Source organism: Thermobia domestica, chromosome 1, assembly GCF_964235325.1.
Source record: "Thermobia domestica chromosome 1, izTheDome1.hap1.1, whole genome shotgun sequence".
Classification (NCBI taxonomy): Eukaryota; Metazoa; Arthropoda; class Insecta; order Zygentoma; family Lepismatidae; genus Thermobia; species Thermobia domestica.
In genome coordinates this window covers 324,025,883-324,052,990 of record NC_137454.1, presented here as the reverse complement: position 1 = coordinate 324,052,990, position 27,108 = coordinate 324,025,883, and the positions used below count along the sequence as shown (strand labels likewise).

General features: G+C 35.5%; 1 protein-coding gene across 3 annotated transcripts in view; it reads right to left on the bottom strand.

Annotated features, from left to right (window-relative positions):
• PolZ1 (DNA polymerase zeta catalytic subunit) overlaps nucleotides 1-25,861 on the bottom strand; it is a 144,821-nt gene extending 118,960 nt beyond the window's left edge. The window contains exons 1-6 of one of the 3 annotated variants that reach the window (XM_081728977.1): nucleotides 25,611-25,855; nucleotides 15,377-15,489; nucleotides 9,394-9,593; nucleotides 5,859-6,045; nucleotides 2,431-2,524; nucleotides 451-595 (exon numbers count right to left, since the gene is read on the bottom strand). In XM_081728977.1, the coding sequence (XP_081585103.1) occupies nucleotides 451-595; nucleotides 2,431-2,524; nucleotides 5,859-6,045; nucleotides 9,394-9,535 (568 nt within the window). In that variant the 5' untranslated portion in view covers nucleotides 9,536-9,593; nucleotides 15,377-15,489; nucleotides 25,611-25,855. Of the gene's footprint in view, nucleotides 1-450; nucleotides 596-2,430; nucleotides 2,525-5,858; nucleotides 6,046-9,393; nucleotides 9,594-15,376; nucleotides 15,490-25,610 lie in introns of all 3 variants that reach the window. The other 2 variants (XM_081728985.1, XM_081728969.1) reach the window with 2 other exon arrangements.
• Between the last annotated feature and the right edge of the window lie 1,247 nt (nucleotides 25,862-27,108).

Below are 27,108 nucleotides of genomic sequence, written 5' to 3'. Positions count from 1 at the left end.
TTCAAACGCATAAACGACGACGACACCACGAATATCTACAAATCAAGTGTAATTAGAAGGAAATTCATTGACTTGACAACACCGACTCTATAAGATAGCGAAAACTTACTGTCGCGTATTCTGTGATATTTTTCCGGCATTTTTTTCCTATTGCACAGATAAAAAGTGTCGTCTACTTCACTAGCCATAGACCAATTTTAAGCCAAGGAACACTTTTTTCTGAATTAAAAAAAAAAATTAAAACTTTGTCGATTTACATTCGGGTAAACACGGTAGTCCTGTATGTTAATGAAACATGGTACATTAACTATGTAATACCTTAAAGAAAAAAAAAAAGAAATGAGACACACTACTCACCGCAGCATCACGCAGAGATTTATTACCATATTAATACAGAATTTATCTGTCCTATCCTTAATATTTAATTACTTTTGAAGCTGTTTCTTTTACCTGATGTGCAAGACCGTCTTCGAAACTTCACACTTTCCAGGTTGACGAAACTCATTCCATATAGGTTGTAATCAATCATGAATTGTAATATAAATGGCACATGTGCGTCATGAGGCTGGAATACTTTGTTCAAAACAGCACCATTCTGTAATATTAAAATCGTGAAATTAGAAACTTATGTTGTAACGAAAGAATTCTACTGCAGGGATAAAAAAGGTACTTACATTATTTATGTAACAATATAGTTTATATGTATATAAAATTCACAAAAAGGTCTTCGAAATTTTACAGTACTTTTTTATCCTCAGAGGATAAAAAAGTACTGTAAAATTTTGAAGCCCTTTTTGTGAATTTTATATAATATTTATTTTACGTACAACAGTTATGTCCTGTACGTTAAAAGAGATGGACAATTAACGAAAGTAATAACAGGTAGAAATTGAATGTGGGACGAAAGGGAGACGTACACAATGTTGTTCACCACGAACTCATATGGCCTGAAATCGAACAAAGAAGCTTTCGCCAAATTAAAGGCAGAATAAAGTGATTAAATAACGTTATGAAGTTTCCTCAGAATTTCACAGGCACAGAAGTCTCAGTTTTCATATCTGTCCTGGTATTTCAACAAAGCTCATCAACACACAAACACATAAGTTTCTCAGTTCAGCAAATGGCAGTAGTGAATTAAGGGATTTCTGCAGGGGAGAAAATCAGATGCACTTAAGAAACCACGTAATTTTATGTAATAAATTATTTATAACGACAGAGTATAGCTTGGCTTACGAATCTCTGCCGCGGTTGACGGCAAAAAAGAATTAGAATCGCGACAGAGATTTGTGAGCCAAGCTCTACAAACCCATTCTCCAGTGACAATTTTCAATATTTACATAACATATACTTCAACCTTGTATATAATTGAGATGTAACGAGTCTCCAGCAATATTTAAATTAGTGGATCATTTATGATTAGACACTTCAAATTGTACGATATTAACATAAATATCTGATGTAACTAATTAATTACTCTTATAAGGAAAACAAAAGCTCACAAATTGTTTTAAAAGATATACGAGGAGTGATCAGAAAAATCAAGTTACAAAGCCTACAATGAAATGTGTACATATTATTTTTATTTTTCGATATAGTCTCCATATCGGTTGAGGCACTTGTCGAATCGTGAGAAGAGTGTGAAGATTCCCTCCCGGTAAAAATCCTGTCCTTGCGTGTTCAGCCACGTTGTCACGAAGTGTTTCACCTTCTCGTCTGAAGCAAAGCGACAGCCTCCTAGGTGCTCCTTCAAGTGCGGGAACACGTGAAGGTCGCTTGGAGCGAGTTCCGGGATGTATGGAAGGTGGTCGATGATGTCCCAGCGAAACTGCTTCAACAGCGTGGTAGTCTTCTGGCTGTATGCGGGCGCGCCACATTCTGTAACATGCTGACGAAACTTTGCAGTCTCTCCGTAAACCTCTACCAGCTACCAGTGAATTTCAGCCGCGGTTACATGTTTCCCGCACAGAAATCGAATAACTGAGCGGATTTCTTCCCGAGACCAGTTTTCCAAACGGGTCGTCATCATCTGTGTTTAGCTACAACTAGCGCCATAGGTGGTAGGTACCTGAAACTCTGCATACTTGCCAACTCCATGTATTAAAATTACCGCACACCCCTCATTCCACTATTACAGACAAAACTCCAGAAATATCGGCCTTGTAACCTTAGTTTCTGATCCTCACTCTACATTAGTTGAATTACGTGCGAAATACTATATGTTGTCATTACTACAGGCAATCTAAGACAGTACTAAGTAAATGCAAGTCCTTACATTTACAACATGTAAACCTTGATTGCTTTTCACTTTTCCAAAGGTGTTTCTATGTGCAACAAATCCTTCAGAATATTACACTGATAATATGGTGAATATTATAAGCAAACGAACCATTAATGCCAATAGAGAAAACAAGCTCAAGGTATTGCTCTCACCTGCAAGAGATCCACAGCTTTCTTTACTAGAAGAGGATTATAGAAATAGATTTTGAAAAACTGATGTTCCTTTGCATGATAACCATAAAATGGTCTGAAATAAAATTAAAAGAAGAAATAAATGTACGAAAATCAATATATTTAAAACATTGAACATACGAGTTACACATGACGCACAAATTTATATTCAGACATTATTTATAATATTGCTACGAATCAAAAAGTATTAATATTAAACTAGATTAAATTTTGCATTATGACTTTACTGCAATTAAATTGCTTACTATTCGGAGAATGGTGTACATCTGGCCCTTCAAACGCAACATAATAATTTTAAAACACATTATACGTATGGAGGCTGTTCGAAGAGATCGTGGAATGAGGTTAGTATTTTGAATCTGAGACACTAAGAGCTTTATTTTGGAATTTCTTTACAAAATAGCGACCTTCACACAGTACACTGTTCCTAGCGACACACTTGCTATTGTAATACATGATGCAGACAATTTGAGAATTTGTGTAAGATTGCGAATGTAGCAACATTCACTTCCTGATCCACGCTAAACTTCCTTCCTCTCCACGTCTTCTTAAGCACTGGCAAAGCCCAGAAATTGCAGTGCAAGATGTGCGAAATACAAAGGACTGTCTACACAATTACACAATTTTCTGCGTAGAGCTTCCTTGTGACAACATGGATAGCATACCCGTCTTCAGCGCAGAAGAATGGGTTCAATTTCCATCGGGGGCATATGTAGTTTGGACCCCACATTAAGAAATAGGTCCACAATCATATATCCTCGCTGCTAAAGGCACGCTAAACCCCAAATCAAATCAACCAATACTCTGCAACGGTTGTATTGCTTCTCGGGTCATAAGAGGTCCAGTCTAATCTTCCAGGAGAAAACGTTCTTCTGATCATTTATTACGAATTGTTCAAGTAAAATATACTTATAAAATATTAACATAACACTGTTCATTCATACTTTATTTTTCGGGAACTCAAAGTTGGACATCAAAAACACAAAATAAACCTGTTTCTATGGTGAACCACAAGCGCGAAATTTCTTCAGACTTGACTGTTGCTTCGAGTCGTGCTCAAAGTCTGACTCATCACTCACGATTATTCTGTTCACAAAGCCGGAATTATCGAAGTCATGCTTTTCCGTTTCTTTGGCACTTGACAACATTCAACGCGGTTAAGACTGTGTTCTTTATACAGAGAAGTGGCTCTCATCTTACACACACACACACACGAGATATTTTCAGATGCGTCTTTACAATTTCATCATGTTGCTACACTGACACTCATGTATCTGATAATTCTCGGCGAAGCGAAAAAGTTTTTCTTCTTTCAATAAAGTATTAGCTTTAACAATGTTTTAATCGTAAGTTGATGGGTGTCCGCTTTTCAGCTCACCCATCACACTATATTTGCCTGTCTTAAGTGCTTCCACGACTCTAATACAGTCGATCTTCCCATTACTTCTATCCATATGATTCTTTTATAATTCTTAATCACTTATACGTTTCCTGACACAAAATTCAATACCAATTCTTTGTCTGGTAACTAACCATACATTGTTCGCATCCGCCATTGTATGCACATTGCATTGAACTTATATAGTAAACAGACAAAACTGAACAATGTGTTCGTTTTTCTCACATCAACAAATCACAGCTAACGAAATGTTCATATTCATCAATCAGTTCCCTCATTTCTACAGCATCGGTGCAGTGTTGCTACTTTACAACCCAGTGTCATTATATCAATTCGAGTGTTTAAATCATTACTGAATTGAATATTCTCAATTCATGAAACTTTTCCGACAAAAAATAAAAGAAATAAATATAAAGACTCGAATGTTATGTGGAAAAAAGTCATGTGGTTGGTCAACTAGAGTATTTTCCAATCGTTCTGCTGCATTAAAAGCAACTGATGCAGCAGCTGCAACTGATGCAGCATTTTATTATATAAGGTAACCAAAGTTCTAGAGTTATATAAGTTCTTGTCGTTCTAGAGCCATGATAAACAAAAAGCGATACAGTGAACAATAAGTACTTTTAGGTTTCAAATTATCTTCATCAGTGTGCAACAACTATAGCCAACGTTCCTGCAGCTGCACAATACCATGGTGATAAAACTTGGCGGTCGTGGATGCAAAGAAATCAGTGAATACGTTCCGTAGGTCACCCTTATTTGAGAAGGAACTTTCACGGACGTGGTTGTCGAGGGAATGAATCAAGTGGCAATCTGTTGGCGCAAGGTCCGGTTAATATGATGCATGACAGTGTGACCCAACCAAGTTGCTAAAGGATCTCCTGGGTCCTCTTTTCCACATGTGGTTTGGCAGTGTCGTGCAGAAATTGCATACTCTTGCGATTCACCAATGCCTGCTCCTTCTGCCGTAATGCATGGTGCACCCTTTGCAACTGCTGAGAGTAGCCAAGTCAACAGTGATGGTCTGACTAGGTGGAATGAGCTTGTAGAGCACAACTTGCCAACAATTCCACCACACAGAGAGCATAACCTTTCATGGATGCAGAGATGGTCTTGCAGTGTGAAGAACAGGACCGTCTGACGACAACCGATGTCTGGTATGTTTGAGTGTCATAGAGAACCCACTTTTCGTTGCCAGTGGGCAAGCAATCAAAGATGGGTGTGTTCAGGTGGCGAGTGAGCAATGACAAACAGGCTATAACTCGTTGTTCCTTGTTGGTTGCCGCAGTTCGACTGTTTCAGCAGAAATATTGAACCTTCCTGCAAGTTCACACGTAAGACTGTCCTCCTTGATGCCCCAACACATGTGGTCGTCCACTGCGAGGTTTATCCGAAAAGCTTATATTCAAAGCTGGCAGTGTGTTCGTTCACGCATTTTCCCCACATGTCTGGCAATTGAGGCAACTTGATACGTCAGCTGATAGACCCACTTTCAAGTCCTATAACAAACACACGCGAATAAGCCGTTTCAATACCTCCATTTCTCTTCGACATTGTACGAGCTATGACTGCTGTATGTGCGCAACGTGCCTGTATTACTGAAGGTTGATGGTCAGACTAACTCCCGATCGCTTGAACTGCACGTGCGTCATTTCGTTTCTTCTCCGTGAGGGTATGATTAATAGAACGTCAAAACGGCAAGGAAGTTTTTGGTTACCTTGTACAGCGGTGGACACTTCTAAATGGTACACCTTAGCCGTAAATCTCCATATGGCTGTACCATTTAGAAGTGTCCACCGCTGTACATACTCATATGGAAGATGTTACATAATACTGCACGAAAAAACTGCAAACACGGAAATGAGACAGCAGGATTGCGATGTTGATCAACGGCAAGTTACTACATTTAAAAAATTAAGTGTCATCGTTGAAAAACGCCTATTTTAAGCATTCTCAATTAAAATAAAATACAAAGGATTTATATACTTACATTCCTGATACTACTGTTATCTTGAAAACATGCTGTGTTGTTGAATTCGCATTTCCCAACGAAATATTGAGCGCTTTATCCAAGCTTGCTGCCAATTGGTAAACAAGTCTTCCATAAGGTTCCGAGCCTTCATATGGAATGCATATATACGGGAATACTCCATGAACGTGCAAGCACGCCTTTTGCCCTAGATAGAAAGAAAGAAAAACTAAATTAGTTCCTTCGAGTTCGTAAGATCTAAATGAATTTGAGGAAAAACAAAATGTGAGAAACAGGAAAATCCACAAATACAATTGTTCACTACAAACTTACATCGCCTAAGATAAAGCCTTGAACCCATTGAACTAAATAACATTAATCACCGGCGTTACAGCTCTCGAAAACCTTGGGCTCTTCCCAAGTAATCCTGGGTTTGCACCTTTTCATTTTGTGTGTGTGTTTGTAACGCAAAAACTGTTTTCTATTGCTAAACTTCTTTGTCGTACTGCCACAGGATAGGAATTACTGCACAATTCTAATGAGTGTTAGATTCATAATAAACTTCTGAAGTGTAGATGGTGTTGTTTCCGTACTGATATTTAAATTACTCTAGATGTTACCGGAATTGTTATCCGCCAAGTCTTCGCCATTTCAGTTTACAATTGCCTATCATTTTATAGGAGGTGCTTTCATCTCCATTTGATCGTGAATCAACTTGACAAATTCCCCCTACGATGAATTAATTTAATGATATTGTATCCTCGACTTTGTTCGATCATACTGCCCTCTTGTAACCTATAAACCTTTATCTTTGAGATTACACATTAACTTATAAAGATCAAAATGTAATACCAATTGTACAAAAGGACACTGTCTTAAGTTTCAAGGTGGATTGTACACATATTTTGATACCTATTCGTATGCAGTACTATATAACTTCAATGTATTTATTCTCTCTGAAAGTTATAGCTAATGCATCAGATTATAGGAAATCCGAAATGGATCTCCGTCCAATTTACAGTGTGTCTACTAAAATTCCAAAATGAAATTTCAAATTTCGTGACTTTTTGGTGACTATTTCTTTCCCAAACCATAAAAATTAGTTACATTCTCAAGGGTGAAATTGGGCCGAATTTTCATGCATGCGATAGATGACTTTTTCTCGACTTTCATGACTTTCTGATTTCGTGACTTTCATGACCGATAGACACCTTGAATTTACTAAAATAGTCCTTGCTCATTCCAGCGAAATATTCTTTGCTCTTCCTCTTTACGTTTTCAAATCATTACTTTAAATATATAGTTGTAGTTCGGAGTCCACATTAATAGCAGGACCCTGTTATTCATAACCATGATGTTGAATACAGACGCAAAACATTAGAACTTTAAATAAATACATATATAAACATTGTTTATACTAAATTAATTCGATAGCAAGCTGAAACAAGATAAAAACACAAACCAACGAAGTAAACTAACAATACACGCTTCTAAATCAACAAGTATTTTGAGATAGAGTCTTGTTGAGTTCTAACACAACATACTACGATTTATTAAAAGTGTATCATTTAGAACAGGATTTCTTTACCTGGGGTCGCGGGCATAAGCAGAAGAGATAAATATAATTAGAATATATTTATTAATATTTTTAAATGATTTTTTGAATTTCGTTCTGCTAGGCATATTTTTATTTTTATACATACTGTTAACAACAACAACAACAACAACAACAAACAAACAAACAAACAAAAAAAATAGGTCTACTAAACATTTTGAACAGGTGCTGAGTTGTTTAAAAATCAATTTAAATGAAAAGGTACAATATGAAACTGAGAACTGCATAATGTTGAAATACCAGAAAAATACAAATGGAACAAAATCTGCATAATGAAATACAATTAAAATTGGAAGTTAATGAGATACCTGAACATGGTGTGGCTTCACTAGTGCGGCAATGTCCGGTTCAATCTTCGTGACACACATTATAACCCAAAATTACGGAGTTATGAAGTTTCAAAATTTTCAAACGTCCTCCATTTTGAAACAATATGAATGAACTGGCCAAATTTGGTTTTAATCCATTCGCTTTCAGGGAAGTTATTGTATCCATTATATAAAGAAATGAATTCTACTATTATAGAAATAGATGGGTATCGTGAGATCTCCGCAATAGGTATATCAAGCTGGCAAAAGGATGTGACAAAATGGGGGTCGTGATAGGAATTACAGGGCTTATAGTGGTCTGGTCTCTTGTAAACAGTTGAAAAGTGACCAAAAGTGATCAAAAGCACATAAAAAAGTGACCAAAATCTCATCATGCCCCTTTTTTTCTTTGTAAATTTCTCCATCACCTCTCTCTTTGTTGTTTTGTTTCATCTTTTCTTTACTTTTTCTTTTTGAGTTTCCTCCTTTCTTAGGTTTTCTAACTGAATACCACTCATTCTAGCTTTGGAACTTCTTGTATAAATTAACAGACAAATTCTGACCAAAGTATATATTAACTAATAAATAATAGCGTTACAGTTTCGGCAAATTAACTTTGCCTTCATCAGACACATCAGACACACACCAGGTTTTCTAAGTATGCTTTGTAGTTACGGTAAGCAGACTTAGCAGATGTAAGAAGCTTCTGAGTAAGTAGAACCAGTTCTGACCTATTTCCAAATTTCTTCATCCCAGACATTCAAGGTGGCCCAAAAGCAGATATACACCCCTGTATTGATGAAGTATAACATTCTAGCTTATAGGCTTGTTTGCTTCGGCAGTTCCAAGCTTAAGACATAAGTAAAAGGACATTAAGAACAAATAAAGAAACTAAGTCTACCTGATCGATAACAATAAGGAATTATACAAGAAAAAAAAAAAAAAAAAAGAGTTGATCAGTACGGGACTGTCTACCTACTTTTGGGCCATCTGTATTGAACTTAGCATTGAAAGTTCTCAAAGTCATGAAATATTCAAATTCATCACCTACTCTTAAGAAAAACATACAAGAAGCATAGCACAATACGAACATGATGAAACACAAAACACGCACACACAACGTTGAGCGGAGCGTTAACTATTACGAGAGAAAACTAAAAGACTATTATGATAGAAGAAAGAATAGACACAGAAGGGTTCTCAACCCCACCTTGAGAGCTTAAGCATCCACCAACCATCCACTGTGTTTTAGAAAGAATAAAAGCTGAAGTGAGAATAAGGCTAAGCTGACTGTTTCACATGTGGCAGCAAGTACTGAAGCTTTCAGAAGAGTAATGAGTAACAAGTTTCTGCCTTTTTCTATTTATTTTTATATTATTTTTCTTAGAAAACTTCCAATGCAAAACATAAATCACACGAAAAAGTCACTTTACCTCCCAAAAAAGTGACTTTTAGTGACAAATTTGGAAAAAAGTAACTTTTAGTGACAAATTTGGAAAAAAGTAACTTTTAGTGACCAACTTGAAAAAAAAGTAACTTTTAGTTAAAAAAAAAAAAAAAAGTAACTCGCTTTGAGCCCTGGAATTAGGTTGAGAATCACTGTTTTAGAATAAATAAATAAATAAATAAATACCTGTGTTTGTTGCGCCAAATATTCTGATGACAGGAACATGTTTTACTTCACTTCCTCTAAATTCGGAATATACTGGATCTAACCCAGGAATGGGTGAACGCATATAATGGTCTACTGTAACAATTCGTACGGCAAACATCATTCAGACTGATCATAATGTAATCGTAATTTCCTCACTGAATCTGACGAGGTCATTAATCCTATAAAAGAAATATGTATTTACGTACATTTGCATTAAGTGATGCAATTTACTTTACAGTGAATTGTAACTTTATAAATAATCACAGTTATTTTCGAACTTATGAAATATCACTAAACATATTTCAAGTTGTTTTTACTCGTTACGTAAGTCTTCAAAATAAATTTTAAGTGCTACTACAAAATTACGTTGAACCTGACAGAAACAATCTTGGCCCATCGATTATACAAACTGTTCGTTACACTTTTTCCTAATCAAGGTAATCAACTATTAATCATTGCTAAAATAGCTGTTTTATTGATAGTTTATTTACGAGATTTGTACAAAATTACGTTTTTTTTTCTTTAGTTTAAGTATAAGCAGTAAAGGACACGGAATTAAAAATTTAACTTTTTTCAAAGGACTATATTTCCAAAAAGTGTGTAAGTTAGCAGCACATTGAATTAAGTACATAGTTTCCAATAAACATAAAGAGTATAGTGCTGTTTATAGCAATTTGGTATCTCAAACCATTCGGAAGATATGAAAAATTGTAAATTTTGATATATTGCTTAAAACGGCATTTTTGAGAACTTTTTAAAACAATTTTTATTTACTTTGCTTCTATGGCATTACAACAATATTTTTGGCGGATATATTACAATAATTTCTTGGAATTACATAATTTTAAGCAATGTTGCTCACTCTAACAGATTTTACCATACCTCCTGAACGCTTTCTAATATTAAATTGCTGTAAATGGAATAGTGGTCTTCACATCTATTGAAAACCGTCTATGCAAATGGATGAGGTACTTACTTAAGCAGTTTTTCGAAATAAAGGCTTTTGAAAAAAGTCACATATTTAATCCCTGGTAACTTTGTACGTATTCATTCGAAACCCCGTCCTATCATGATCACATTAGTATTAGACATACTAAAGTTCTTTGTATAATGCATTGCCCCATCTGTCTCATCCAGGACCGGCCTTAACCCATTAGTGCCCAGAATTTCCCACTGGTATTTTGAAAAGTTTTTTCGCCTATTTGGTCTTACTAGTACTCTAAAATATATATTAGAATATTTTTGAAAAATATTTATGTTTTTTTCTTGTTTTTTTTTAGCCCGGCAACTTAAGTTCCCAACAGGCAACATATTCAAAAAAAGGGAATATTTTGAAAAGTTACAATTTTCAAGGAGAAAATACACTGGAAAATCATAACTATCAAAATCAAATCAATCTTTCCTTTACAGACCCTCAATCCTTCCTTCTGGAGTCTTTCAAATCAATCCAGTTGCGTCTTTCTCTTCTAAACACATTGTACCCAAAAAACAGTGCTAATCCCGCATCAATATATTATACAAAGAAAATGCAACAATTCTATAACGAAACAGACCCCAAAGTTACTTTACGGTTACAACTAGCAATGCCAATCCATGAGTTTTTGCGCTATGACGAAAAATTGCCATGGCAACTTAAGTTGCCAAGGGGCAGTAATGGGTTAAGCCAATTGCTCCCAATCGGGCCCCGAGTGAGTGCCGCCTACTCTACTGTCCAGTCTCAAGTTTAATCCACTCTCCAGTGCAGTTTTAAAAGCATATTAGGCTCCAGAGCAAACAAGTGTGTTGTGGTCCGTATGACTATTGCTCGCGGGTCCCCCACCAAGTGGCAATGTTACCGTTAGGATGGCTCTGGTACTTTCGGTTGTCAAACACACACAACAACACACTGCAATACAGGTACATCCATGGACTCCACAAGGGAGGGTATGGCCTCTCCCTAACAAGTAAATGAAATGTATGTATTAAGTTTCCGGACATAAGCAAATATTTTCTGAAATTAATGCTGCAGTAGTTTCTTTATTGTTTTTACATTTCCAACTTCTGTTCTAAAAATAGATATTAGACCCCTATGTTCAGGGAGTATTCTGCACACCCCCAACACTCCTCCAAATTTCCTTACACACTACCACTGAGCGTAAAAATATTGTTTTCGAGTTTGTGTAAAAATGTATATCATTACTCTGGGTGCACACCCTCTTCTATCTTGAACACCCCACTAAGTAAAAGCTGCTCACGTTCTTCTGATTATGTCATGTGATACTGTCGTGAATTCCAGATGGTATTAAATAAATCACCTTCAGTGAGACTTCTTTGTATACCCTTTCTCTTATTATAGCTATATTAAAAATACAAAACAAGAGGACAAACTTTGCCCTATCCTGCGAAAAATCCCGTGGATTTTTTAAAAATCAAGTCAGGACAACGGAATGTATACTAGTGCGTGCTAGCTGCTTATGAAGGTTTGTCTTCTAACTTAAATAATCAAATTGAAAATATGCCATTCATCTTCTATCAGTTCCTTAAGGTTTTTAATCGTCTCACCAACATTTCATTTTATCTGCAGTCGATAACGATTTCAAGCTGATTATACCTTTCATAAGTAGCTCCCTACGATGCTCTTTATTTCCGTACATTAGGTACAAAACGTACATTAGGTTTTCCTAACTTGAATTCTTTTCAAAAAGATACAGTTGTTAAGAAATCGTTGAACCAACGAATTTATATCAATATGCATTTCATTATGTCTTACAAACATATACTAATGGAACCATGGGCTTCACTATTGTATTTATCGTAAAATTCTAGCGCAATTTGATATATTATATGACCCCTTTCCTATTTAAAAAGTCTAGCGAGTTACAAGATGACGGCCATGATAAGCATATCCTGAAATAGATGTCTACTTCCTCCCGGTGTCGGTTAATGTGTTTGTGCTTTTTATCCCTTTACCCGTTTCACAAATAAAATGAAATTTTCAAACTTGAAACACATTGTTACGGCTTATCCTGATCAATCAGGTTTTTGGAAACCGTGCTCGTCTTTATGGACGGAAGCGCTTTAAATTTTGCTTACACTCGTTTCTTGGTATTCCACACTTCTCTGCCAAGTTTGGTCAAGTAAATAAATTTCGACATCAATAGGTTTACTTGTAAAAGAAAACTATGGAATAATGGTGCAAAACCTTATTGAAAAATTACGAGACACAAAGGTGAGATAGGTATTTTAAAATTCATTCACTGGTTTCATTTCCATCTGAGATATTTCCCTGAAAAATTAGCTGCTGTAAGCAATGAACAAAGTGAGCATTTTCACCAGAACATTTTGCAGATGGAAAAGCGTTATAAAGGGAAATGGGTTTAACCACTAATCATCAGGGAGAGTCCAATACATATATATATGTTCTACAGACCTTGGTGCAAGTTAGTTGTAAACCTGGAGCCCCGCACCACGTAAGGCCGGCCCTGGTCTCATCGGCGTTATTACTGCTGTAGGGACTACCAAAGTGTGAATGTGGTACTCTGGTGTCCCAAGTTTGTAACATCGCATGACAAGTGTGGTTCTTCATGTTTTCATTTTACAAGTAGATTTGAAATATGTAATAACCTGACAGTGCCATTTGAAAAAAATACAACTTTATGTTGGACTGACCCAACACTTAACCTTGGTATCCTAAACATTGTCCCTATGTCGATATTTGCATGATACGAAAACATATCCACACCAGACAAAATATTACTAAGTGTGGACATTCTAGGGGACTTGTGGTAAATGGCTTGACTTAGTAGTATGTTTGAAGACACAGCGAATGTAAGTACTGTACGTTATTTGTGACTGGTAAGACGTGCGTGCTGATGCGCTATCATATCATCACAGGTTTAAACATGGGCCGAAGGGGTGTGATAGAGTGACAAAAAGGAGCCATTGTCTTCGGACATACCCTGCGGGTGGTGGCATAGTTCGTTAGCTTGTCTAAATCAAAGGTCAGTACTGTCCATGCAGAGCGGAGGACGTCTGGCAGAAACCAATCCTCTCGTAGCAACAGTGGCAGAAAAATCATCGTGTCCAAGTGCGACCGTAGATATCTGGGAAGATTAGCGACCTCTAAACGGTTCCAAACCCAGCAGGAATAGAATGCAAGACCCAGTTGTCAAGTCTCGGAGAGAACACGTGACGAGAACTGCATGGTGTAGGCATATTCAATCGCGTTGCCAAAATACCTCCACGACTAACTGCCCAGAGTTGGCTGGTTTAAACCAGCTGTTTTTTTAAAAACCAACTGGTTTAAAAAAAAAACGAAAAATGCTTTAAATTGTATGAACTTCATGGTGACGTTTCCACATATCATACCACCTGCATTAGCAATCTTCTTTTCAGCTTTTAATCACGGCGTCTCGTCTTCAATTCTCGGTCCAACAACTCTTCTTTCAAGTGTAAACCAAGTAGCGGTTTGGATGTCACTTTAAACGAAAGTACTCTTCTTACCTCGGTATTACATAAGGATGTTAAGCCTAAACACACGAAACCAAATTGTATAACTGAATGCCTGTTGTTTTATCAAGAAGCCACGGTTGCTTGAATATATTGATAGAAATTGGCAAAATTTATCGACTGCCTTTGTAGCTTCCAACATTAGCTCGGATTGGATTTTGTTTTAATTTAATTGAATGATATCTACATACTAAATTTGTAATTTAATAATTCAGTTTTAGCATACTGATTATGATACGTTGACCATAAAATGTTATATGCCAAGCAATAACGGGATTTCCCCATTATTGCTTTGCAGTTAAAGTAATAACAGGATTTTCTTAATGGCTAAGGCAGGAGTTTCCCGATTTATATATAATTCTGTATAATGGTTTCATTTGTGCAACTGTTTATCTTTTTGTCCTTCTGAAATGACTCTTGACAATTATATTAACAAGTATGTCAAGCTCAGTACAACCATGGTTTTTTCCAACCCTGTGACTGCCCCTCGTGCGCGAGGGAATACAGTCACTGGAAAAGAGACCAGTGGTGATGCACCCTCTGGTCAGACGAATCCCGGCTCTGCCTCTATTCCAATGACGGCTGCTCCAAGATGATGCGTCGGGACAGAGAAGCCTACAAAGCGGAATGTGTGCCAAGGGCTGTGCAAAAGGTGGGGATAATGTCATGTTGTGGGAGTGTATTTCGAATGCTGGTGTGGTTCCCTTCATAGAGGGGTAACCAACCGCATAAAGGCTGTGGATTAAGTGTATACTCTGGATAATGAGGTACTGCCATTTGTCCAGTTTCTGCGAGATGGTGACATCCGCGAGTCCCAGTATCCAGAGACAACTGCATCATTCACCGAGCCACGATTGTGCAGAAATGGTTTGCTGAACATCCCACATCTCCCTGGATTGCAAATTTGCCTGAACTCAATGTTATCAAGAAACTTTGGGACAAGTTGTTCCAGGAGAGGGACAAACTGGACCTCGTCATCCTCTCCCACATTGACAGCATACCATGGAAAATCAAAATTAATCCGCGTTCGTGGTGATGTAACGTCTTATTGATCAATAAAATAATCACTTCGTAATTTTTTGTCCGGGAAGCTCATATTGTTTTATTCAAGCTGCATCGCATCGCAGTTTGCTTTACAAAACCATAGAAATGCGATGCTATGATTATAATATTCCTGAAGTAATCTATTTTTGCAAAAGAAAACAGTAAGTAGTACGTCATTGTATTTCCTTCATGACAGAACGGTTCTCTTTCGATGTTACATAGTTCAAGCTCGGCGATAATTCCTTCGGAGGTGTCCGTTAGGCTCTCAAGAACACAACCTACTACGCACTACAAACCAAATTACTGGAAACTAATTGTAAAACTGACGACAGAGACCATATCCTCTTCGACACTTTATTCTATGTGTAAAGGAAGTGGCTCAATGGACTCGCGAAACCCGAGCTTACCTTTTCGAAACTAGATTACTTACTAGCTGAATCACGGACCTGAGCAGTTCTCCTTTCTGGTTTCCTATTTTTTCACTTGTTTCATATCATTACCCCAGAAATATACATTCATTTTGTTACATTGTCCTATTTGATACTGAAATGACGAAAGAAAATTATTGTTTGGTTTAAAAAATTTTTAAAAAACTGAAAAACGAACTGGATCCAAGCAGAAGTGGAATAACTTAAGAAGTGAAAATTTGTGTGAAATTAAGCTATTTTGTTTCTATCGTAAAAACGAAGGTTTACTTCGTGGAACTACTACTTTCTCAAACTCATTACGGAATCAAAACTTATTTAAAAAATAAAATACTTATCATAAAATGAGATTCATTCAAAAACAGCTACTAGCTTAATCTTGGAATATCAAAGTTAGAAATTACTTACATGTTTACTTACTTTTTTTATATGTTTACTTATATTATCTTGTATTTATATGTTTACTTTCAATTGAAGAACTTCATCTTTGATGTATCACCTTCCCTGTAGAAGTAATGGTTGTGAGTAGATAAAGAATTTTTCTCATGTTTCATTGCTTTCTAACTTGTGTTCCCATTTCCAATATTTATTCTTGAAGTATATAGACACATTATTCAACTGTGCACAAAAATGCTAAATCACTCATACTACTTTATCCTAACTGGCGTAAAAAAGGTAAAAATTGAGTTATTAATGAAATATAATATGTGAAAATCATGACATATTCAGCAGCTAATATTTTTCGACGCATCAACTCGTTCTTTTCAAAATAATCAACTACCACAAGATTTTACTTGTTATTGTTATACAAACGCTGGTAACAGTTACATATATATCAGTGAAGACTAAAAGTTAAGGAATGATTTAGTGTTTTGTGTACAGATGAATAATCTGTGAATGTTTTATTTACTTACTGGTGGAAAGACACTAGTCTAGATACTGGTCTGCCCTGTCGCGACCAAACGCTATAACTTTGGCGGAGCAGTTTTGAGAAAAACAGCCGTAAAGTCGCCACAGACCGGCTAATTCCCTACTTACATCGAAATTCTCTTTGGTATATTTTCAAAAGTATTTGACTCGGCTCAATGCTGGGCCTGGTGAACATAAATATCGGTGGTGGGAAATTCAAAAATGCTTATAGCGACAAAACAATGTAACTCAAGTTACAGCGTTTTGTCGCGACATGGCAGTGGTGGAAAGACAATTCATGTTATAAAACAAGGAAACGTACAAAAAATTCTTCATCGACATACAATTATTATTTCTACAGGGAAGATGATTTGTCAAAAGAGCAATTTATCGCTGAAACATCCTATTTTTTTACTGGAATACTTTAGATCAGGGTGAAAAACAATCATGACTTTTTAAAAATAATTTTTGTTGATTTTTTTTTTTTGTTTAAATCAATTTTTTTAATATCAAATCTTTCTCCTTGTATAATACAAGTAGCGAACTGAAGAAAAAACATTACGAATTAGTATTAAATGTTAATTATGCCATTTTTGTGGAAGTATTGGGGTTGAATTTATCTCAAATCGTTAAAGAATTTCAATCCCAAACAATGTTTCTTAAGCATTAAGGAAAAAGTACAGCAACTTTTATCAACATGACATTTTTTTTCACAAAAGTTACTGATATTCGGAGGGGACATTAAAAAAAAAAAAATCGGAACTAACTTACACCACGAACTGCATATAAAATATATGAATTTCGCCTAAAGTCATAAAACCTAAAAAAGTTCCGGAGTGCGGATCGGCCCCTTGTAAATACGCCCCTATTATCTGGGAACAAACAGACGCGCGCACAAAAAAATTTTCGTCTTAACTGTCGATGGTAATTTTCCCGGTGGAATAGTTAATGATTTAAAAATCCTGTTACGAAGAGAAACCAGGATTGTTACCCGTTCAAAATGGGATTTTCCCTAATCATCATCTTGATGACACTCGTTTTCATACTGTGCTGTACATACATTTGTGTCTCATTGTATTATGATAATTATCTTTCATAATCGAAATAACGGGCCTTTACTTATTCTTACTTTTTTTTTTTTTTTCGGAATTTGATTTAAATCAACGATTTTTATTTAAAAAAATAAGTGACTTAAATCAATCCACTCTGCTTTAGATGGGTGTTGGATTTTTTAATCATTATTACTGATATATGGAAAACCGAAATGTGTACGGTACAGGAACTGACGAGCAAGTCAATCACACAGACATTCCCTTGTACATATTAATTACTGCTCCCACAGAACAAAATGTAGCTTCTTAACATGATCCTCTTCAGAAGCATCTAATCCTCATAGATGAAAACAAAATTACTGCATCTTACTCTATTAATAATCCGTTCAATCGGTTGTCCATATAAATGCTGTATAATACTAGCTGGCATGTTAACACAACAATTACCTACCTAATGACGACGTAGATGTACACTCATGTCCAAAATGATTGTTGCATATCTATAACTATCAAGTAAGAATATAATTTGACAATGATTTTGCAGGGTACTTCTAATACTGATACTATGTGTATAATAAGGAAATGTATATTTGTGGTAAATTTCATAGGAAAATAATTATAAATGCGAAAATTAGGATGAGTAAAACAAAATGTCGCTAAATAGACAAGAAAGTTTTATGTTCGTTTTATTGTTCTTATTTACTGCTCTTTTAACATGAAATTTGCCACATACATGTCTTTGCTGATTATACACATACTAACATTATAAGAAATACAGGATGAATTCGTTATCAAATTATATTCCTACAACAACATATTTATAAACATGCAACAATTATTTTGGACATGAATGCACATCAATATCAATAAGATGGATACCACTGAGCGTCGTGCCTTCCAGGTCCGATAAAGAAAATCTCTACATAAAGTATTGAAATTCAATACTTCTGATATCGGAAATAATAAATAAATAAATAAAACTGAAGAATGGTTATAAGATTCCGTATTAAATAGTCTTATATACTTAGCGCAAAATTGTTTAAAGTACGTATACACGACTACATTCCTACACACATGATTAGGTTCGGCTTATCGTTTTAGTTTTGTTGAAAACCTAATGCGCATTACAGAAATCTCACCTCTAACAACAACGACGGTGTCTCACGTCACTTGTAAACAATCCACAATCTTGCCATCTACACTATTAAATCGAACGCGTAATACATACTATACTTTTGCAAATTATTGATGTAAACTTAACACTAACCAACTTCATCAGATAGGCTAGTAGCAGCCATCATCCACATGTGATATTAAGCCGCGGAAGATAAAGGATCGATTCTAATACACCTGATACGCGAAAGGTTACAATAAGTTGAAAATCGTACTAGATAATGTTAATTTACCTGAAGCATATTTTGACCAACGGTGTTATTACAGCAAAATAAATTATCAGACCAGACAAGCTTCCAATAATAAAATAGCTTGGACGGTAGAGAACAAATTGAATATAAACATTAGGCTTTTCGCGTAGGTTCACTTTTGGCGCACCACTAGAAAGAATTGTTGAGAATTATAATTATTTCGCTAATTTCCTTCTCTTTGCCCCCTAAAAGGTTTCCACTGGCCGACACAAAAATATCTCACTTGGCATAGATAAAATTCAAGGGCCACCAGAAGTAACTGCTGAAAAATTACAATTCTTCTATGATTTGCGTACAAATACAGCTTCCGGATGTGTAGCATAAAAACTACTGTGCAAAAAACAAACCCACCTGTGCTACGTGGGCTCGCGATAGGTGCATCCGTAGGGAGCAGGCGCGTTAGCGATGTTGGCTATGCGTGCAAGCCAGGGTAGTGGAAGGACGTGGGTTTTGGCAATGACACGAGCTTCAAGAGCAATCGTCATGGTTTCATACTAGTAACACTCCACTTCCAAACATAAAATACAGGTTCTATACACTGTTCAGAAATGTCGCCGGTGAAAAATGGCATCTAAGTTATTGCTTCAGGAAAATAGCTTCAATAGCACCAGTAAGAAATTTGTACCGATCACCGGCCTTAATCAAAATAAAAGCAATATTTCCGACTAGGCCGGTTAAAAACTGGCCAGTTGGCAACCCGAAAGTGGAGTGTTAGTAGTACGAAACCATGAAAAGTTTTATTAAAATTCGCACAATTCCCTAAATCCACTTCTTTTCACTGCACTTACTTATGCGAATACCTACGGTACCATCACTGACGCACCTGCTCCCTGCGCACACCACCGCACCGGCCCACAGCTTCGCTCTGCCCTGACTCTTAGATACCATTCGTTTTTTTTCTTTGTGGCTACCTAACACAGGTTGGTTTGTGTTTTTTGCACTGTAGTTTTTATGCCATACATTCGGCAGCCGTATTTATATGCAAATCGTAAAGGAATCGTAATTTATCAACAATTACTTCTGGTACTCCCTTGAATTTTACCTATGCCACGTGAGATATTTTCATGTCGCCTATGGCAAATCTTTTAGAGGACAATAAGAAAGAAATTAATAAAAGAATTATAATTTTGTAACAATTATTTCGAGTGCTGAGCCAAAAGTAAACCTGCTTCAAAAATACTTCAACATGCGGTCTTACTTTTTTCACTTGTTTCATATCATTACCCCAGAAATATACATTCATTTTGTTACATTGTCCTATTTGATACTGAAATGACGAAAGAAAATTATTGTTTGGTTTAAAAAATTTTTAAAAAACTGAAAAACGAACTGGATCCAAGCAGAAGTGGAATAACTTAAGAAGTGAAAATTTGTGTGAAATTAAGCTATTTTGTTTCTATCGTAAAAACGAAGGTTTACTTCGTGGAACTACTACTTTCTCAAACTCATTACGGAATCAAAACTTATTTAAAAAATAAAATACTTATCATAAAATGAGATTCATTCAAAAACAGCTACTAGCTTAATCTTGGAATATCAAAGTTAGAAATTACTTACATGTTTACTTACTTTTTTTATATGTTTACTTATATTATCTTGTATTTATATGTTTACTTTCAATTGAAGAACTTCATCTTTGATGTATCACCTTCCCTGTAGAAGTAATGGTTGTGAGTAGATAAAAGAATTTTTCTCATGTTTCATTGCTTTCTAACTTGTGTTCCCATTTCCAATATTTATTCTTGAAGTATATAGACACATTATTCAACTGTGCACAAAAATGCTAAATCACTCATACTACTTTATCCTAACTGGCGTAAAAAAGGTAAAAATTGAGTTATTAATGAAATATAATATGTGAAAATCATGACATATTCAGCAGCTAATATTTTTCGACGCATCAACTCGTTCTTTTCAAAATAATCAACTACCACAAGATTTTACTTGTTATTGTTATACAAACGCTGGTAACAGTTACATATATATCAGTGAGGACTAAAAGTTAAGGAATGATTTAGTGTTTTGTGTACAGATGAATAATCTGTGAATGTTTTATTTACTTACTGGTGGAAAGACACTAGTCTAGATACTGGTCTGCCCTGTCGCGACCAAACGCTATAACTTTGGCGGAGCAGTTTTGAGAAAAACAGCCGTAAAGTCGCCACAGACCGGCTAATTCCCTACTTACATCGAAATTCTCTTTGGTATATTTTCAAAAGTATTTGACTCGGCTCAATGCTGGGCCTGGTGAACATAAATATCGGTGGTGGGAAATTCAAAAATGCTTATAGCGACAAAACAATGTAACTCAAGTTACAGCGTTTTGTCGCGACATGGCAGTGGTGGAAAGACAATTCATGTTATAAAACAAGGAAACGTACAAAAAATTCTTCATCGACATACAATTATTATTTCTACAGGGAAGATGATTTGTCAAAAGAGCAATTTATCGCTGAAACATCCTATTTTTTTACTGGAATACTTTAGATCAGGGTGAAAAACAATCATGACTTTTTAAAAATAATTTTTGTTGATTTTTTTTTTTTTTTTTTTTTTTGTTTAAATCGATTTTTTTAATATCAAATCTTTCTCCTTGTATAATACAAGTAGCGAACTGAAGAAAAAACATTACGAATTAGTATTAAATGTTAATTATGCCATTTTTGTGGAAGTATTGGGGTTGAATTTATCTCAAATCGTTAAAGAATTTCAATCCCAAACAATGTTTCTTAAGCATTAAGGAAAAAGTACAGCAACTTTTATCAACATGACATTTTTTTTCACAAAAGTTACTGATATTCGGAGGGGACATTAAAAAAAAAAAAATCGGAACTAACTTACACCACGAACTGCATATAAAATATATGAATTTCGCCTAAAGTCATAAAACCTAAAAAAGTTCCGGAGTGCGGATCGGCCCCTTGTAAATACGCCCCTATTATCTGGGAACAAACAGACGCGCGCACAAAAAAATTTTCGTCTTAACTGTCGATGGTAATTTTCCCGGTGGAATAGTTAATGATTTAAAAATCCTGTTACGAAGAGAAACCAGGATTGTTACCCGTTCAAAATGGGATTTTCCCTAATCATCATCTTGATGACACTCGTTTTCATACTGTGCTGTACATACATTTGTGTCTCATTGTATTATGATAATTATCTTTCATAATCGAAATAACGGGCCTTTACTTATTCTTACTTTTTTTTTTTTTTTTTTTTTCGGAATTTGATTTAAATCAACGATTTTTATTTAAAAAAATAAGTGACTTAAATCAATCCACTCTGCTTTAGATGGGTGTTGGATTTTTTAATCATTATTACTGATATATGGAAAACCGAAATGTGTACGGTACAGGAACTGACGAGCAAGTCAATCACACAGACATTCCCTTGTACATATTAATTACTGCTCCCACAGAACAAAATGTAGCTTCTTAACATGATCCTCTTCAGAAGCATCTAATCCTCATAGATGAAAACAAAATTACTGCATCTTACTCTATTAATAATCCGTTCAATCGGTTGTCCATATAAATGCTGTATAATACTAGCTGGCATGTTAACACAACAATTACCTACCTAATGACGACGTAGATGTACACTCATGTCCAAAATGATTGTTGCATATCTATAACTATCTAGTAAGAATATAATTTGACAATGATTTTGCAGGGTACTTCTAATACTGATACTATGTGTATAATAAGGAAATGTATATTTGTGGTAAATTTCATAGGAAAATAATTATAAATGCGAAAATTAGGATGAGTAAAACAAAATGTCGCTAAATAGACAAGAAAGTTTTATGTTCGTTTTATTGTTCTTATTTACTGCTCTTTTAACATGAAATTTGCCACATACATGTCTTTGCTGATTATACACATACTAACATTATAAGAAATACAGGATGAATTCGTTATCAAATTATATTCCTACAACAACATATTTATAAACATGCAACAATTATTTTGGACATGAATGCACATCAATATCAATAAGATGGATACCACTGAGCGTCGTGCCTTCCAGGTCCGATAAAGAAAATCTCTACATAAAGTATTGAAATTCAATACTTCTGATATCGGAAATAATAAATAAATAAATAAAACTGAAGAATGGTTATAAGATTCCGTATTAAATAGTCTTATATACTTAGCGCAAAATTGTTTAAAGTACGTATACACGACTACATTCCTACACACATGATTAGGTTCGGCTTATCGTTTTAGTTTTGTTGAAAACCTAATGCGCATTACAGAAATCTCACCTCTAACAACAACGACGGTGTCTCACGTCACTTGTAAACAATCCACAATCTTGCCATCTACACTATTAAATCGAACGCGTAATACATACTATACTTTTGCAAATTATTGATGTAAACTTAACACTAACCAACTTCATCAGATAGGCTAGTAGCAGCCATCATCCACATGTGATATTAAGCCGCGGAAGATAAAGGATCGATTCTAATACACCTGATACGCGAAAGGTTACAATAAGTTGAAAATCGTACTAGATAATGTTAATTTACCTGAAGCATATTTTGACCAACGGTGTTATTACAGCAAAATAAATTATCAGACCAGACAAGCTTCCAATAATAAAATAGCTTGGACGGTAGAGAACAAATTGAATATAAACATTAGGCTTTTCGCGTAGGTTCACTTTTGGCGCACCACTAGAAAGAATTGTTGAGAATTATAATTATTTCGCTAATTTCCTTCTCTTTGCCCCCTAAAAGGTTTCCACTGGCCGACACAAAAATATCTCACTTGGCATAGATAAAATTCAAGGGCCACCAGAAGTAACTGCTGAAAAATTACAATTCTTCTATGATTTGCGTACAAATACAGCTTCCGGATGTGTAGCATAAAAACTACCGTGCAAAACACAAACCCACCTGTGCTACGTGGGCTCGCGATAGGTGCATCCGTAGGGAGCAGGCGCGTTAGCGATGTTGGCTATGCGTGCAAGCCAGGGTAGTGGAAGGACGTGGGTTTTGGCAATGACACGAGCTTCAAGAGCAATCGTCATGGTTTCATACTAGTAACACTCCACTTCCAAACATAAAATACAGGTTCTATACACTGTTCAGAAATGTCGCCGGTGAAAAATGGCATCTAAGTTATTGCTTCAGGAAAATAGCTTCAATAGCACCAGTAAGAAATTTGTACCGATCACCGGCCTTAATCAAAATAAAAGCAATATTTCCGACTAGGCCGGTTAAAAACTGGCCAGTTGGCAACCCGAAAGTGGAGTGTTAGTAGTACGAAACCATGAAAAGTTTTATTAAAATTCGCACAATTCCCTAAATCCACTTCTTTTCACTGCACTTACTTATGCGAATACCTACGGTACCATCACTGACGCACCTGCTCCCTGCGCACACCACCGCACCGGCCCACAGCTTCGCTCTGCCCTGACTCTTAGATACCATTCGTTTTTTTTCTTTGTGGCTACCTAACACAGGTTGGTTTGTGTTTTTTGCACTGTAGTTTTTATGCCATACATTCGGCAGCCGTATTTATATGCAAATCGTAAAGGAATCGTAATTTATCAACAATTACTTCTGGTACTCCCTTGAATTTTATCTATGCCACGTGAGATATTTTCATGTCGCCTACGGCAAATCTTTTAGAGGACAATAAGAAAGAAATTAATAAAAGAATTATAATTTTGTAACAATTATTTCGAGTGCTGAGCCAAAAGTAAACCTGCTTCAAAAATACTTCAACATGCGGTCTTACTTTTTTAAATTTGTAAATAGAAATAGCAAATAATACTTTTAAATTAAAATTATTAATTGCCTATTTCTATTTACAATTTTAAAAAGTAAGACTTCGCAAGTTGTTCTATTTAGTTTTTGTTCTATATGCACTGCTTAGAACTGTTCCGTCACTACTTTACTCTCAAATTATTTGTAATCAGAACGATGTATTAAATTTATCATGTTTGCCATAAACTATCACTGCTTGGCAATATTATTAATTCATAGCAGGAAGTACGCAGAATGTTAAATAACGGAACAACACTAAACAGTGGCGACAAAAAAGTTGCAAGTGCATAAAATATTTGATGCAAGTTCACATGTTTTCATTATGTTGTAATACTTACGTGAAGTACTTAATTGAGAGAAAAATCAAAAAAAGCCTTGAACTAATTTCCAAACTTACATTTTCAAGTATCACTCTTTGAAAAACTTCACAATTTTAACATACCACAAACAACGTTCGCAAAGCATCGAAATAAATCCCATGACCTAATTTTGATTCTACTTTATAACAGCGGTACCAAAACATACGACATAGCATCGCTTTTTTGTGTGTGTTTTGTTTTGATCGTTTTTTTTATTATTATTATTATTAACTTTCAACTTCCCACTCGTATCACACTAGAATATATAAATATATGAAAAAGCGTTCAGTATTTTAACAAAATGACACTACGAAGATAAAAAAAAATTTTAAATTATATTTAAAGTATCTATTTAACGACTAATATATTTCTACGAACCCATTCATCAAAAATTAAAATTTCATTTTTGTTTCTAAGAAAAAATTAAGTACCAAAACACTGCGCAAAATATTGATGCACCGGTGAACTATATTCATCCAATAAAAATGGCGCTCAGATTTATCACCTTAAATTTCAGTACTCTACGCTCAAAAACTTTTGTTTACGTTTTATTCAATATCCTGCAAACTACCTGGCTTTTTTATTATAAATACGTCTGCGATATCAACAGAATCAAGTGACAACTTGCTATCTGACGTCCCACGTCTCGTACGTTCTCGAATCCAATACATATAACTACCGATCTTTAAGTATATCACACATGTTTGTCAGCTTACCAATCTCTATTTACATTACACGGTGACTTGGTAACTTCTTACTAGGCAATCCTCACTAGACTACTTTTGTGTTATAACTATTTCAAAATATTTCAATATCATCAAACACTTCCATTTCTGTTCCCAAGCACCACCGCAGCACTCATTCCACGGCTACTACAACACAATTTTCACCAATGTGCGCAAACAGTTTTACGCAATCCCACAATCCTATTGGTGCCCGCCACATCTCTGTGGCATTAGATTCTTTACCAAAACAATTTGGCAACCTCCCATTCAGTCTGACTTAAACTCGCCACCAGAGGATGAACCTGTACTTCTTGTAACTGCACTTCCAGAAAACAAATCCATTTTGTTTTCGCTCCGCTCTTTCTTCAAAGCGGTGTAAAGTAAAATTCCGACTGCAGGAGTGTATTAAAGATGTTGATTATATGGAAGCAAAATCGAGGAAGAAAGAACACAATATAAAAGGATTTAGAGAAGTAAAGAAATGTAGGAACCAAAGTATAGATACAGTAATATTTTTTCACCGAAATAGCGAGCAACATTAACGGAGCGAAGTGGAGAGAATATTGCGAGTCGATGCGAAGTAAAACTTACTTAATTTTAAAATACCTTACCCAAACCAGTTAATGAAGAACTGTAAAACCAAATATTTGTAATGATTCCCAGTTATAAGTTAATTAAAGGAATATACTAAAATTGCTTATTTAAAAATTTCTAGAATAAACACTGATAATATTGGTGAAGCATTCTAATGGAAATTTCCATAAAATATATATTTTTATAAGAATTAACACCAAAAATAAAACAATATAAAGTTACTTTAAAAACAATTCTTTAAAAACTTTAATGTGCTTAATCAGAAACAGGACATCGAATCATAGTTCCAAGCAGTGGTGGTAGTATTGTACTTGCTCCCCCCCCCCCCCCCGAACTAAAATTGAGCTCTATGCAAATCAAATTTCAAAACTTGAAAAGACTCTGAAAGCTCCCTGACAAACACCGTGTGCGTGGGTTTCCTCAGGGTTCTCCCGTTTCCTCCCACTTTCTTCATTCCACCATTTCATTCATTACTCATCATCACCGTCTCCTTTAGCCTAGCTGGCATATACGTGGGACGTAAACCTCAAAAATTTTATTTCATTTTCATTTTCTGAAAGTTCCCTTTCCCGTGATAGATTCTTTATCACCGTCACTGGTCTCAAATGTCAAAAAGAATAAGAAGGATTATATTAAGTATGATTCTATATCAGTGCCGAATCTATAAACCACAAGATCCTGCGGTGCGGGGTTCCGGATCGTAAGGGGCCAAGGGTGTTTAGAGGTCTCCCTGCATGTTGCCTGTCACTTTTAAAACACTTGTAACAGAATTATATTTTCATAATACTTTAATTACTTGAACCAAGTAATAAGCTACCCACTTTCGAGGGGTTTAAAAATAAGCTTATCCGCACTTTGTGCCTCTTGCAAGAGTTGCAACTAGTGGTGGTTTTGC